At 39.4% G+C, this 16,760-nt stretch overlaps 1 protein-coding gene across 13 annotated transcripts in view; it reads left to right on the top strand.

Moving 5' to 3' along the window:
- NSD3 (nuclear receptor binding SET domain protein 3) overlaps positions 1-16,760 on the top strand; it is a 115,240-nt gene that overhangs the window by 34,236 nt on the left and 64,244 nt on the right. For all 13 annotated transcript variants that reach the window (XR_012416364.1, XR_012416362.1, XR_012416361.1 and 10 more), the window contains exons 2-4: positions 1,173-1,891; positions 11,601-11,672; positions 12,219-12,381. Coding sequence is in view for 7 of the 13 variants with exons in the window: in XM_073998574.1 (XP_073854675.1) it covers positions 1,217-1,891; positions 11,601-11,672; positions 12,219-12,381 (910 nt within the window). In the remaining 6 variants the exon portion in view is untranslated. The remainder of the gene's footprint in view (positions 1-1,172; positions 1,892-11,600; positions 11,673-12,218; positions 12,382-16,760) is intronic.

Here is a 16,760-nt window from a genome sequence, read left to right as displayed (position 1 = left end):
TTGAGACCTGCCTGGGCAACACAGCAAGATCCTGTCTCTATTTGAAAAAAAGAATAAAGAAAAGAAAAGAAAAATAAATAAAAATAAACAAGGTTTTCTGCAGACATATTTATTATATCAAACAATTGCAAGAAACTATCAGTACACAAATGGTTAAATACATTATGGTAAATACAACGTTTATTTGCTATGCAACCATTTAAAGAATAAGTATGAAAATTGTCTATATATGCTGATGTAGAAGCATATCTAGGATATATTGTTAAGTTAAATAAGCAAGTCACAGAATAAGCCCTATTTTAAAATTTTTATATGTAAAAACGTAGAGAAAGATGTGAAAGAATACCCATCAAAGTGTTTATAGTGGTTGTCTTGGTATAGAAGAGTGGGAATAATGAAGTGGGGAGAGGAACAGACCTTTTCACTTTGGTGTTTAAAATATTTGCAGGCCAGGCATGGTGGCTGACGCCTATAATCCTAGCACTTTGGGAGGCTCAGGCAGACGGATTGCTTGACCCCAGAGTTCAAGACCAACTTGGGCAACATAGTGAAACCCTGTCTACAAAAAATGCAAAAATTAGCTGGGCGTGGTGATGCATGCCTGAGTTTCAGCTACTGGGGAGGCTGAGATGGGAGGATCACCTGAGCCTGGGATGTTGAGGCTGTAGTGAGCCATGACTGCACCACTGCATTCAAGCCTGGGTGACAGAGTGATACTGTGTCTCAAAAAAAAAAAAAAAAAAAAAATGCAATAACATTTTATTATTTTTGTAATTAAAACAACCACTGAACAAAATATGAATGATGTTAAAGGAAGTTCTTATGGAAGCAGATTGATATGTGTCAGGACACTGCTTATTTTGCAAACACTAGTTTTAACTTGAGACTTATGATCTCTAACTTGAGAGATAAAAAGGAATGTCAAAACTATTTCATGTGTTGGCAGTGATGATAAAATCTTGTTGCCACAGTTGTTATGAAAGTAATCAGGAGTTTCAAACAGATAAGCATTGAAGATAAAAGGTATATCTGTTTTAGAAATGTTTAATGTCTATGCATATCTGGATATGAAAATTGAGTTCAAAACATTTTAATTTAATCCTTTTTCAGTTGATTAGCCTCTAGTCAATGATAATATTAACACCTTCTAATCCCCTCTTTTATAATTTTAGGCCCGATGAGAGAAAGGGAAAGTTAAGGATGCTGGAGCAGAACAATGGATTTCTCTTTCTCTTTCATGCAAGGGATCATGGGAAACACAATTCAGCAACCACCTCAACTCATTGACTCCGCCAACATCCGTCAGGAGGATGCCTTTGATAACAACAGTGACATTGCTGAAGATGGTGGCCAAACACCATATGAAGCTACCTTGCAGCAAGGCTTTCAGTACCCAGCTACAACAGAAGATCTTCCTCCACTCACAAATGGGTATCCATCATCAATCAGCGTGTATGAAACTCAAACCAAATACCAGTCATATAGTCAGTATCCTAATGGGTCAGCCAATGGCTTTGGTGCAGCTAGAAACTTTAGCCCCACTGACTATTACCATTCAGAAATTCCAAACACAAGACCACATGAAATTCTGGAAAAACCTTCCCCTCCACAGCCACCACCTCCTCCTTCGGTACCACAAACTGTGATTCCAAAGAAGACTGGCTCACCTGAAATTAAACTAAAAATAACCAAAACTATCCAGAATGGCAGGGAATTGTTTGAGTCTTCCCTTTGTGGAGACCTTTTAAATGAAGTACAGGCAAGTGAGCACACGAAGTCAAAGCATGAAAGCAGAAAAGAAAAGAGGAAAAAAAGCAACAAGCATGACTCATCGAGATCTGAAGAGCGCAAGTCACACAAAATCCCCAAATTAGAACCAGAGGAACAAAATGTGAGTTGAAAAGTCTTTTTGAACAATTTTGTTCTATTTCACATTTACTGGAAGTTCAAGAGATCTTTTTGGTTTTTATCTCTTTAAATATGAATCCTTCTGATAATTTCTTTTTTCTAATCACTAGGAAAGTGCTTGGAATATTATAATAGATGCTGAGTATTTGTTGAATATATGAATGGATATTAGTTAAGAAATATTTTAAAAACATGTAAAACAAATCTTGCTGCTTATGTTTCTTTGTCCTAATGGCTTCGGTTATTTTCATTTGCTTAAATAGACGGTTGGTTTTTGAAAATGAAGAGGAAAGGCAAAGATAAAATAGTTAATTATATTGAGTTTTCATTATTTTAGACCAACTTTTGCCAGTAGAGCTTAGATTTAACACTCATTGCTAATGTTTGCTACAAAATAACCTGAAATAATAGAAATCTGTTTATTAAAATCAGAGTTAGTATTAATATATATTGATTAAAACTTCAGGTGAGTTTTTATCATCCTTTATAGGTAACTTAAGATATGTGCTGCTGAATTTTTTAATATCTGAGGTTTCAGCGTGAATTTGCTTAGCAATAATATAATAAGTATGTAAAAAATAATTCTAGCTTAAATGAAGAGTTCATAATATGAATTGCAAATGTTTTCTAAACTTTGACTTAGGAAAACTATATTTATTTTTCTGACAGCTATCTGCTTTTATATGTGTTATGCCTGAATAAGTTATTTTCTGTTCAACGAAATGTTTACTTCTTACCAACTCATCTTTTCCTTGGTAGCTGGCTTCTATTACTTCATGCAACTCACAAGTGATGTTTTTCTGGAGTAAAGGTCACAATGGTTCTAGACTCTCACAAGTCCCAATGTGACATTTCAACATGTTTTCTCATTTTTCTGTAGTTTTCTTATTTATTCATTAACAAATGTTGGTGAAATACTCCTCCTACTGTGTGCTAGGCAATGCTCTAAGAATCAAAGGTATTGCAATGAATGAAAAGTAGAAATGAAAAGCCTGCTCTCAGGATGCTTATATTCTAGTGAGGGGAGCCAGAAAATACATATATATATGCATGCATATGTATGTACAAAAATTCAGATAGCTTTAGATGCTGTGAAGACAATAAAACTGGGTAATGAGATAAAGAGTCATCAGTGATGTTTCTAGTAGTCATTTTGCAATTAGATTCTAAAACCAGTTCTGTCTTTGTTAGATATCTGCTATACCTAGTTCTTTATATCACCTAAACCTTCGGGTAACTATTAGAGCTCAGGATTACAGTGCTTAGATTTTATTTTGTTTTATTTTATTTTGAGACGGAGTTTCACTCTCGTTACCTATGCTGGAGTGCAGTGGCTCAATCTCTGCTCACCGCAACCTCCGCCTCCCAGATTCAAGCAATTCTCCTGCCTCAGCCTGCCAAGTAGCTGGGATTACAGACATGTCACCACGCCCAGCTAATTTTGTATTTTTTTTTTTTTTAGTAGAGACGGGGTTTCTCCATTTTGGTCAGGCTGGTCTCGAACTCCCAACCTCAGGTGTTCTGCCTGCCTCAGCCTCCCAAAGTGCTGGGATTACAGGCATGAGCCACTGCACCTGGCCCAGATGTTTAGATTTTAATTTAAGGGTTTTAGTTCATTTTCCTTTTTATTGAATCATGATGAGCAAAATTTACTATTTGATGTTTAGGATCTTACAATAGCTTGGGATAAAGGAATATCAATTTTGACCAAAAGTATACCTGGAGAAAGTGGCATTAACTGCCTGGAATATTACTAGGAGCATTGCCTGAAAGTTGAGTCTTAGGGGGAAATCCAGGTTTTTTTCTTGTTCATTCTCTCTCTCTCTCTATCCGTCTCTCCCTGTCTCCTTCTCTCCCTCTTCCTCTCCCTCCCTCTCCCTGCTCCCCTCTCTGCCCCATTCCTCCCTCTTTCCGTCCTACCCCCTCATGCCTTCCCTCTTCCATCCCTCCCTTCTCTCCCTTCTTCTCTCCCTCTCTCCTCTCTCTCTCTCCCTCTCCTTCTCCCCCCTTCTCTCTTCCTTTCCTTCAAAGAAGTAAAGAGGTAAGTTCTTGTTAATTTAATTTTGATTAATTAGAATTGTATCACACATAGGGGCAGTTGTAGAAGTTGTACTCCATTCTGACCACAGACTTTCACAGCCAGAGCTCCCACGGCTCTTGCCTATCATTAATGTCATGCTTTTGCTAAGCTAGAGATGTGTATAAATTAATGTTTCACAACTGCATATGTTTTAAAATTAGATTTCCGTAACTTGAACAACATCTACAGTGCTTCCTTCAGGACAGTTATTTTAATGGTCAATACCATATGCCTACTGGTTTTCCATAGGGGTTCCAGCCCTTGGTGTTTAGCATTGTAGAGGACTGAGAAGTGGAAGGGAAGCCCAAAGAAGCATCCACTGACTTCACTGGACAGCTTCCCTCCCCCAGATGCCCCAGGGAGACATAATGAAAACTGTATTCCTGGAGAAAAAGTCTGATATAAATCTCCTGGAGCTGGATTTGCTTTTATATAGATTTTTTCTTTTACTTTACTTTGTTGTTGTTGTTCCTTAAAAGCCCACTCATAGGTTCATAGGTTCTTTTTTGAGCAAACAAAATCTCGTATAGTTGAGTTCCATGTTTAACTCCGGGCGTGGTGGCTCACTCTGTAATAGCAGCACTTTGGGAGGCCGAGGTGGGTGGATCGCTTAAGGTCAGAAGTTTGAGACCAGTCTGGCCAACATGGTGAAACCCCATCTCTACTAAAAATATTTAAAAATTATCCGGGCGTGGCAATGGGTACCTGTAATCCCAGCTACTCTGGAGGCCGAGGCACAGGAATTGCTTGAACCTGGGAGGTGGAGGTTGCAGTGAGCCAAGATCGTGCCACTGCACTCCAGCCTGGGTGACAGAATAAGACTCTGTCTCAAAAACAAACAAAAAACACAACACCTTAAGATTTCACCTGCTACTTTTTTCTTAGTACTTGATGTGTAAGTATTTCCCCCTAATTCTAAGCTATTTGGCCTTCTGAAGAGTGGCTGTTATTTGGAACAACCTAAGTATATCTTCTCAACAATGAAAATGTGTCCAAACATCTAGGCAGCAGGAGACCTGAGATCACTACTGAAATTGTATATTTTAAAAATCTGCATGAGCTGTTTTTCCTCCCACCAAATCAGAAACATGTGGCTGTGTTTCTGCATGTCTTCCTCCTTGGCAGGTGGAATGCCTCAGGCATGTGAGCATAGGCCCTGTTATTCAAACAGTCGCTGGTCTCCTATCAGCACTTCAGTGGGCTAATCCACTAAGGCAGAGTCTCATTAACCCTTAGTTTGCCATATCCACTTATAAAAAGCAGAGTGGCTGGATCAGTCCCATGAACAGTAAGGTAGCAGGTTTGGCTCTCTAGCCTCAGAGTATTAGGCCTTAAAATTCTTAGAAACTCTTTATATGCAAAATGTTCTTTTGGTACACATTTTTTATTTAGTTTTATTTATTTATTTTTGAGACGGAATCTCACTCTGTCACCCAGGGTGGAGTGCAGTGGTGCAATCTCGGCTCACTGCAACCTCTGCCTCCAGGATTCAAGCGATTCTCCTGCCCTAGCCTCCTTAGTAGCTGGGAATACAGGTGTGTGCCACCACGCCTGGCTAATTTTTGTATTTTTAGTAGAGATGAGGTTTCGCCATGTTGGCCAGGCTGGTCTTGAACTCCTGACCTCAAGTGATCCGCCCACCTTGGCCTCCCAAAGTTTTGGGATTACAGGCGTGAGCCACAGCACCTGGGCTGTAATATATTCATCTTAGTGAATCCCTTGGTTTTAATAAAAGTACTAGGCTAAAGGCCGGGCGTGGTGGTTCACACCTATAATCTCAGCACTTTGGGAGGCCTAGGTGGGCGGATCATGAGGTCAAGAGATCAAGACCATCCTGGCCAACATGGTGAAACCCCGTCTCTACTAAAAATACAACCGGGCACAGTGGCGCGTGCCTGTAATCCCAGATAATCAGGAGACTGAGGCAGGAGAATCGCTTGAACCTGGGAGGCAGAGATTGTAGTGAGCTGAGATCGTGCCACTGCACTCCAACCTGGCAACAGAGCAAGACTCTGTCTCAGAAAAAAAAAAAAAAAAAAAGTGCTAGGCTAAAAATTTTACAGGAATATTTAGGATAATGTAATTTATTTTAGCCACTCAACATAATTTTTAGGTATTCTTATGTGGAGTCTATTAAAAATGTAAAAAAGTGATATATACCCACAAAATCCTAATTTTTAAAATTAAGATGAATTGAACATTAAGGAGAGCTAACTCACTGTCATCTTTTTCTGATGCTTTCTCTTCCTGACAAAGTAATGGAATTAGTACCCAAAGAGAGTATTTCTGTCCCGACTTAATTTTAATGTCTTAAAGTTGTCTCTGTCTCTAAATGCCTACCAGGTATATCTGTTTGGCTCATGCATTAGCACATTTTACAATAGATACTTCCTCTCTATTATTGCAGCATCCTTACTTGACTTCTTTTTCTTCTCTTATTTATATAGTCTTGAAAGCTTAGAATAAATCCTTTTGGGCATCCTTTACTCCCTAGCCACTTCTTTCTTTTAAAATGACTGTGTAAAAAACTTTAATTCTTTGAAAGTGATTTTGATGGTGTTTCAAACCAGCGTGAAGGAAACACCAATAATCTGGAACAAATCAAAAAAATTTTAAAAAGATTTAAAAAGATAAGACATTTGAATTAGAAGGTTTGAAAGGAAGTCCTTTTTTTTGTTTGTTTTTTTTCCTCTGGAGACAGGGTCTCACTCTGTCACCCAGTACACCCACTGTACTCACTCACTGGAGTACAGTGAGGTGAGCATAGCTCACATAGCCTCAAACTCCTGGGCTCAAGCAATCCTCCCACCTTAGCCTCCTGAGTGGCTGAGATTATATAGGTACACATCACTATGCCTGGCTCTTTTTTTGTAGAGATGGGATCTCGCCATGTTACCCAAGCTGTTCTTGAATTCCTGGGCTCAAGTGATCCACCTGCCTCAGCCTCTCAAAGTGCTGGGATTATAGGTGTGAGCCACTGTGCACAGCTGGTACCGTTTTTAACCTCAGCTATCTCACACATGCTACTCCTTCCTCCTGGAATGTTCTTTCCTCCATGTTTTACTAAGCTAATTCTTCGTCCTTTGATTCTTAGAACATAATTTCTTTTCTTTTCTTGTTTTTTGTTTTTTTGTTTTTTTGAGATGGAGTCTCGCTCTGTCGCCCACGCTAGAGTCCAGTGGTACGATCTCAGCTCACTGCAATCTCTGCCTCCCAGGTTCAAGCGATTCTCCTGCCTCAGCCTCCTGACTAGCTGAGACTACAGGCGCCTGCCACCGTGCCTGGCTAATTTTTGTATTTTTAGTAGAGACGGGGTTTCACCATCTTGGCGAGGCTGGTCTGGAACTCCTGACCTAGTGATTTACCTGCCTCGGCCTCCCAAAGTGCTGGGATTACAGGTGTGAGCCACCACGCCTGGCAGATTGTAATTTATTTTCTTAGAGAGGCTTTTCCTGACCTTCATATCTGAAAATACATATATACTTACACACTATTATTTCTCTTTTTCTTCCTAGCACTTACTTTTTTTGTTTGTTGTTGTTGTTTTAAGAGACAGGGTTTCGCTGCATCACCCAGGCTGAAGTGCAGTCATAGCCCATTGAAGCCTTGAACTCTGGGGCATAAACGATTCTCCTGCCTCAGCCCCCCAGAGTAGCTGGGACTACAGGCATTTGTTGTTTTTAGGTACTGGGTCTCACTGTGTTGCCCAGGCTGGTCTTGAACTCTTGGCCTCAAGAGATCCTTCCACCTTGGCCTCCCAAAGTGCTGACAGGTGTGAGCCACACCATGCCCAGCCATAGCACTTACTTTTTAACTGGATGTTTGTGTTTCTGTTTTTTAATATCAGTCTCTCCTGCCCAACTGTAAACTCCTTGGGGTCAAGAATCACATCTGTTTGTTTCACTATTATATACAGCCTATGTAACTTCTAGAACTGAGCCTGAAACATGGTAGGCACTGTGAAGTTAATGGTTGATACTTGGGTTTGGGGACATTAGTCTGTCTTATAGAACATATCATTTTCCTAAAACTTAAAAACCTTTTTAGGCCAGGTGCGGTGGCTCACACCTGTAATCCCAGCACTTTGGGAGGCCAAGGCAGGTGGATCACCTGAGGTTAAGAGTTCAAGACCAGCCTGGCCAACATGGCAAAACACCATCTCTACTAAAAATATAAAAATTTTTTTGTATTTTTTTTTTTTTTTTAGTAGAGACGAGGTTTCATTGTGTTAGCCAGGATGGTCTCGATCTCCTGACCTCGTGATCCACCCATCTCGGCCTCCCAAAGTGCTGGGATTACAGGCTTGAGCCACCGCGCTACTTGGGAGGCTGAGGCAGGAGAATGGCGGGAACCCGGGAGGCGGAGCTTGCAGTGAGCCGAGATCGCGCCACTGCACTCCAGCCTGGGCGACAGAGCGAGACTCGGCCTCAAAAAAAAAAAAAAAAAAAAAAATATATATATATATATATATAAATTAGCTGGGTGTGGTGGCGTGGGCCTGTATTCCCAGCTTCTCAGGAGGCTGAGGGAGGAAAACCACTTGAACCTGGGAGGCAGAGGTTACAATGAGCCGAGATCTCACCACCACACTCCATCCTAGGCAACAGCAGAGCAAGACTCTGTCTCAAAAAAAAAACCTTTTTATACTTTTTAAAATTTAATGAAACTTTGTTTTCACAACAGTGTCTTTAAATGTTTTGAAATAATAGAATGAGAATTTTAAGTAACTTTTAGAATTAATCATATTCTTTTAGTAGAGTTAAGACCTACTTTAATGGATATACCCTCTTTTTAAGCCATCTAAATTAAATTCTGTTCTCTAACAAGTAACATATTTTAAAAATCTTTTACATTGTAGAGGTAATTTGGTTTTTTATTTTTACAGAAAAGACAAATAGTAAAAAGGTATAGAAGATCTTCCTTCACCATTTCCCTCAAGTCATTTCCAAAAGATAATTATTGGTATCAATTTTGTTTACATTGTGCCAAATATTTTCAAGGCATGTATAGATTACATATTTTTAAATAAAAAGTTGGAAGATATTGGTAGACATGCAGATTACTGACATGAAGTAATACTGCTCTGCTTAGATTTCTCTTAGCAGAATTCCTCTGCTTAGATTTTCTTGTTTTGCATATTTCTGTAGAATAAATTTCTAAAATGTGATTGCTAGATTGAAGAGTGTACATATCTTAAATTTTGATAGCTACTTCCAAATTGCCTCCCCAAAGGGTTTTAGAAACTTCTTTCTTTCTTTCTTTCTTTTTTTTGAGATGGAATTTCACTCTATCCCCCAGGGTGGAGTGCAGTGGCACAATCTGGCTCACTGCAAGCTCCGCCTTTCGGGTTCATGCCATTCTCCTGCCTCAGCCTCCCAGGTAGCTGGGACTGTCGGTGCCTGCCACCATGCCTGGCTAATTTTTTTTTTTTTTTAGTAGAGATGGGGTTTCACTGTGTTAGCCAGGATGGTCTTGATCTCCTGACCTCGTGATCCACCTGCCTCGGCCTCCCAAAGTGCTGGGATTACAGGCATGAGCCACTGTGCCCGGCCATAAACTTTAAAATAACATACTTGTGGGGTTTATGATTAGAAAAGTAACGATGTTTAGTATAGACAATCTGACAAATACAGAAAAGTACTGGCCAGACACACTGGCTCACACCTATAATCCCAGAACTTTGGGAGGCCAAAGCAGGAGGATCACTTGAGCCCGGGGGTTTGAAACCAGCCTGGGGAATAGCAAGACCTCATTTCAGCAACAACAACAACAAAAATTAGCTGGGCGTGGTGACATATGTCTGTAGTCCCAGCTACTCAGGAGGCTGAGGTAGGAGGACTTCTTGAGCCCAGGAGGTTGAGACTGCAATGAGCCATGATCACGCCACTGCATTCCAGCTTGGGTGACAAAGCAAGACCCTGTTTCAAAAAAAAAAAAAAAAGAAAAGAAAAAGAAAAAGATAAGCACTCCAAAAAAATCACTTATTTTATTACCTGGTGGTAACCTTTTATATCCTTTTAGTGTTCTGTGCACATAAAAAAATTAAGATTTGAGGCCGGGCGCGGTGGCTCAAGCCTGTAATCCCAGCACTTTGGGAGGCCGAGACGGGCGGATCACGAGGTCAGGAGATCGAGACCATCCTGGCTAACACCGTGAAACCCCGTCTCTACTAAAAATACAAAAAACTAGCCGGGCGAGGTGGCGGGCGCCTGTAGTCCCAGCTACTCCGGAGGCTGAGGCAGGAGAATGGCGTAAACCCGGGAGGCGGAGCTTGCAGTGAGCTGAGATCTGGCCACTGCACTCCAGCCCGGGCTACAGAGCAAGACTCCGTCTCAAAAAAAAAAAAAAAAAAGATTTGAACCATACTATTCAAACTACTTTGTGATGTGCTGTTTTAAAATAGCATTGTAATTAGTGTTATCTTAAAATATGTTCTACTTAGCTATACTATAATTTATTCTAGATGTTTGGACATCTAGATTATTTCTTTTTTTTTTTTTTTTTTTTTGAGACGGAGTCTCACTGTGTCACCAGGCTAGAGTGCAGTGGCGTGATCTTGGCTCACTGCAGCCTCTGCCTCCCGGGTTCAAGCGATTCTCCTGCCTCAGCCTCCCAAATAGCTGGGACTATAGGCACACACCACCATGCCCAGCTAATTTTTTGTATTTTTAGTAGAGACAGGGTTTCACCATCTTGTCCAGGATGGTCTTCATTTCTTGACCTCATGACCCGCCCACCTCGGCCTCCCAAAGTGCTAGGATTATAGGCGTGAGCCACCAGGCCCAGCCCATCTAGATTATGCGTAGTACTTAGCTCTGATAAGTAGCAATAGTATGCATATCTTCAAACTTATCCATATTTTTTACATCTCTCAGTGCTTTTCAAATATACATTCTTAGAAGTAGATTTGCAAGGTCAGAGTCTGAAAATTTAATGCTTTTCATATATACAGCCAAATTGCTCTCCAGAAAAGTTTCAAGTTATGTCTTACTAGTAATCTTAGAGTGCCCATTTTTTTCTAGAATCTGAGCATTAAAAAGAAAGTTACCAGTTTATTTAGAAATTAAGTTTTTTGTTTTGTTTTGTTTTGTTTTTTGAGATGGAGTCTCACTCTGTCACCCAGGCTGGAGTGCAGTGGTGCAATCTTGGCTCACTGCAAGCTCCTCCTCCCAGATTCACCTGCCTCAGTCTCCAAAGTAGCTGGGACTACAGGCGTGCACCACCATGCCCAGCTGATTTTTTTATTTTTAGTAGAGATGGGGTTTCACCATGCTGGCTAGGCTGGTCTCAAAGTCCCGACCTTGTGATCTGCCCGCTTTAGCCTCCCAAAGTGCTGGGATTACAGGCGTGAGCCACCGCACCTGGCCTAGAAATTAAGTTTTAAAAGTAACAAAATAAGGAAAAGGAGATAAAGCTATGGTATGGGATGGAAAATGAATGTTGAGACAGAATTAGGTACTGAATAAGTTGTATTCTTACTCCTTACATTGTTCAGTTAATAAATGCCCTTTATTCTCTTTATTTAGTTTTCTTTGATTCTTTTTATGTACGTCACTGTTTGTTTGTTTATTTAATGCCATTTTATTCAACTTACCTATACCTTTTCACCTAGAGACCAAATGAGAGGGTTGACACTGTATCAGAAAAACCAAGGGAAGATCCAGTACTAAAAGAGGAAGCCCCAGTAAGTTGTTTTACTGAATACTGTCTAACCAAATATGGTGGAAGAAGGTGAAACACAGTGACTGAGTTGCAACACATATTGGTACTACGCTTTTTAATTTCAGAAATTACATTGAAATAAATCTTGGAGCTGGCTTGAGAGGTGGATATTTTCAGTGAATTATTTTCCTTTTCAGAACTATGATCTGTTTTTTTTTTAATTGATCAGGTGTATTCTTAACATGCCTTTTTAATAACTTGGCAACAGAAACCATCAATCCTATCTTCAGTATTTGGGGTGGGGCTTATTAATATTTTTCCTCCTTCCCTTTTGCTAGTTTTAGATAGGAGACATCAGAGAAAAGTATAATTGAAGATAAATTTACATTGTTAGCACTTTTAATGTACTTTATACATAGTTTCTTTTTTTGAATTTCTGTTGTTTTTAACCCTTTCCTGTATCAAAGTATAATTGAAGATAAAATTACATTGTTAGCATTTTTAATGTACTTTATACATAGTTTCTTTTTTTGAATTTCTGATGAAGTTTTTTGACCCTTTCCTGTAGGTTCAGCCAATACTATCTTCTGTTCCAACAACAGAAGTGTCCACTGGTGTTAAGTTTCAGGTTGGCGATCTTGTGTGGTCCAAGGTGGGAACCTATCCTTGGTGGCCTTGTATGGTTTCAAGTGATCCCCAGCTTGAGGTTCATACCAAAATTAACACAAGAGGTAAGAAAAGGCATAAACAGATGCTGAGTAAAAGGTTGGAAATGAAAGTGACTTTTAAATGTTGTATGTGAATATAAAATACACACATAATATATAATCTGATACAAAAATGTGCCTATCTGTATCAGTTTTGTGGGTTTTTTTTTTTTTTTTTTTTTTTTGAGACGGAGTTTTTGCTCTGTTGCCCAGGCTGGAGTGCAATGGGGCAATCTCGGCTTATTGCAACCTCCGCCTCCTGGGTTTAAGTGATTCTTCTGCCTCGGCCTCTGGAAGTAGCTGGGATTACAGGCACCCACCACCATTCCTGGTTAATTTTTGTATTTTTAATACAGATGAGGTTTCACCATATTGACCAGGATGGTCTTGAACTCTTGACCTCAGGGGGTCCACCTGCCTCGGCCTCCCAAAATGGTAGGATTACAGACATGAGCCACTGCGCCCGGCCTCTTTATCAGTTTTTAAAACCAGTGAAATACTGATAGTCATCTTAAATGGCAGAGTGCTTCTATGGCTGATGCAGTCATTATTTGCCTTATGACACCCTACATTTGCTTATAATTTCCTTACACTTGCTTTTTTTAAAGACCTTAATCTGACTGAAAATATGACCTCTTATTTCCTAAAGAAAGCATATGGACAACTGATCAGATGTTTTATATGAGCTTAATAAGCATTTGGGCCAAGGCTTCTTTGAACATTTTTATTTCATTATTGACTGCTATGGATAGTAATTTTTTATCCAGACAAGTACTTTTCATCCTGGCAAATTTTGCAGGATGCTTTTTTTCCCTCTACACTCCATTCTTGAATCTGTAAATTTACTGGGGCATCCTTGTAAATTTGATATGACATGTAGCCTGAAGGTGGCTATATAATATAGGATCCTACCTGAGGAATGTTAATAAAAATTAAGAAAGACAATTCTAACTTTTCTGTACTCCTTTGCTGGGATTTGACCAAAGAATGATGTGGATTAGATTGCAGAGATTCTAGCATTTGAAATGAACTTGCTTAGTAGCCAAAGAAAGGTTTGAGCTTGGAACTTACTTCTGGGTGTTAACTTTGTGAATTGACTCTTGTCATGTGTAGAGCTCCTCATTGTCTGTGACAAGTTTGTACCTGTTTCTTTTTCTTTTACTTTAAACCATCTGTCTTGGTCCTTGTTCACTCTTCTGAGGGGAAAAAGTATCTGTTTATGTCTGGCAAGGCACATTTGTGATAGGATCAGCCATATCTGTGATTCTTGTGCTGCATAAACAAGAATCTCTCCCAGTATAGAAGGCCATCTGGCTGGATCATTTTTCGTCTTGTCAATGTGACCCACTGATTAAAGGTTAGGAGAGGGGTTGTGTCAGTGAGGCAGAAATGAAAAACCAACATTGTTGAGCTTTAGTGCAAGATCCTGTGTTCAGTAGTTCTTACATATTTTCTTAATACAATCCTCACAGCAATACAATGAAGTAGGTACTATTATTATCCCATGTTTTAAGTAGGTAAACAGAATCTCAAAGAAATCTTAATTTCACAACCTCTCCTCCTAAACACTGCCTTATATTACAGGGAAAGCAGTTAAATTCACCCAGTCATCATTTACAGAGGTTGGGGAGGCAGTCTTATTATAGTTCCTTCAATTTATATAAGAAGGGTATTGGACTAGTCGTCTCTGAAGTACCCTACCCCTCTAATGATCTAGGGTTATGTGAGTGGGAAAAGAAAAGACAAGGATTTTCCAAGAAGACCATGCTTTCTTAAAGAAAACAATTCATGTCCACATCTGGGCCTCCAGAACTCTCTAAGAAGTTACATCATGTCAGAACTGTGGATCTTCACTTCTCTCCCTTGAGGAAAGCATACTGTTAAGATTATATAAAGAGTTTCATATTCAATTACTTTATGAAAACCTGCAGATTTCAGCTTTTTTCAAGATACAAACGAAAGCACAATTTATGTGTCATCTGTATTTCAAAGGAAGTGTTTACATTTAGTTTTATTAATTAACCTAATCTTGGCCAGGCAAGGTGCCTCATGCCTATAATCCTAGCACTTTGGGAGGCCGAGGTGGGTGGATCACCTGAGGTTAGGAGTTCAATACCAGCTTGGCCAATATGGTGAAACCCCATCTCTACTGAAAATACAAAAATTAGCCGGGCGTTGTGACGCCTCTAATCCCAGCTACTCAGGTGACTGAGACAAGAGAATCACTTGAACCCAGGAGGCGGAGGTTGTGTTTGCAGTGAGCTGAGATCCACCACTGCACTCCAGTCTGGGTGACAGAGTGAGACTTGGTCTCAAAAAAAAAAAAAAGAAAAGAAAAAATCTAGCCTGGTACCCCCTAGGCAGTTTCCTACTTTAGTGCTGGAAAAACAGATTTTGTTTATATTATTACCAGAAGTCTGAAATTTTAGGTTAAAAAAATGTATATATTTTAACAGAAATTTAAATTGTTCAATTTTTCTATAGTAGTTTAAAAAAGCTTTATTGAAATGTAATTCTCATATCATAAAATTCACCTTTTTTTTTCTTTTTTTTTTTTTGAGATGAATTGTTGCCCAGGCTATTGTTGCCCAAGCTGTAGTGCAGTGGCACAATCTCAGCTCACTGCAACCTCTGCCTCCCGGGTTCAAGTGATTCTTCTGCCTCAGCCTACCCAGTAGCTGGGATTACAGGCACCCACCACTACACCCAGCTAATTTTTTTTTTTTTTTTCCTGGTATTTTTAGTAGAGACGGGGTTTCACTGTGTTGGCCAGGCTGGTCTCAAACTCCTGACCTTGTGATCTGCTCGCCTAGGTCTCCCAAAGTGCTGGGATTAAAGGCGTGAGCCACTGTGCCTGGCGAATTCACCCTTTTAAAATGTGTAATTCATTGATTTAAAAATCTGTACATTCACAGAGTTGTGCAACTGTCACCACAATCTATTTTAGAACATGTTCATTAACCCCCCAAAATCCTGTGTCCATTAGCAATCACCCTCATTTCCACCCGCTAAGAAGCCAGTAACTACTTTCTGTCTCTGTAGACTTACCTGTTCTTCTGGCTTCATTCACTTACCATAATGTTTTTGAGGTTCATCTATGTTTCTTTTTTTTTTTTTTTTTTTGAGACGGAGTCTTGCTCTGTCACCCAGGCTGGAGTGCAGTGGCCGGATCTCAGCTCACTGCAAGCTCCTCCTCTCGGGTTCACGCCATTCTCCTGCCTCAGCCTCCCGAGTAGCTGGGACTACAGGCACCCGCCACTTCGCCCGGCTAGTTTTTTGTATTTTTTAGTAGAGACGGGGTTTCACCGTATTAGCCAGGATGGTCTCGATCTCCTGACCTCATGATCCGCCCGTCTCGGCCTCCCAAAGTGCTGGGATTACAGGCTTGAGCCACCGCGCCCGGCCTCATCTATGTTTCCGCTTGGTATCAGTGCTTTATTCCTTTTTATTGCCAAATAATATTCCATTTATGGCTATAGTTTTAAATACAGTATATAGTATAGTTTTAAATGCAGTAGTTTTCTGACAGTTTTTCTGAAAACCAAAAAATACAGCCTAAAAATTTTGTTAATTATGTTCCACTCATGATGCCTATTAAGCATTTTATGCTGCTTATTATTTTTTTTAATAGCACATATACTGCATGTATACATGGGAGATACTCAGAGAAATGAGTGAATCTCCTGTGTTACTTTCTATCTAAGCAACTTTGTAAAATTTATCTTAATCATATATAGTAATCACTGGTTTCCATATTGTTATTAGTCAGTATTTTTATTAGATTCTTAGCATTGGAAAATGTACGTAACAGTTTTTCACACATAAAGATGTAATAATTATTTGTAAGAGCATGCTGAAAGATGTTCGGATCACAATTCTATTTTAAGTTGTATTTTATTACTTAGGTCTCATTAAAAATTTAACTCTTCAGTCAGAGACAGATGTGCTTGTTTCTTGACTTTTCAGGTCTGTAGCTTCTTATTTCAGTCTTATTTCATAGTTTGCCAGGTATCAGGAAACAAAGTGCTAACAAATAGACAAAATGTTTGTCTTGTTTCCTCTCTAGTAAATGATTTAATGGGGGAAAAAGTTGAAAATATAGATTAAAATGAAATTGTGTTATCTATAAATTTCAGTTTTTATGTTAAGTCCTTTGGGATTATCTGTTTATATCTGAAGAAATAACTGATGTTTGGAAACTTTATGTACTATGTTTTTTAAATCTGAATAGCTCTACCCACCACCCTGTCCTTGAAATTCACTAATTAGTTTAGGTTATATTTCTATTATTCCCCCCAAAAATCCTTTGGATTTTAGATAAATCTTCTTTGATTAATTATCGTTAGATTTGTGCTTGGGTCTTTATTCTCAGATGAGATGATGCAGAAATCTGAGTCCACTGT

Source organism: Macaca fascicularis, chromosome 8 (assembly GCF_037993035.2).
Source record: "Macaca fascicularis isolate 582-1 chromosome 8, T2T-MFA8v1.1".
Taxonomy (NCBI): Eukaryota; Metazoa; Chordata; class Mammalia; order Primates; family Cercopithecidae; genus Macaca; species Macaca fascicularis.
The sequence above is the reverse complement of the archived record's forward strand: the minus strand, read 5'-3'. Positions and strand labels throughout refer to the sequence as shown.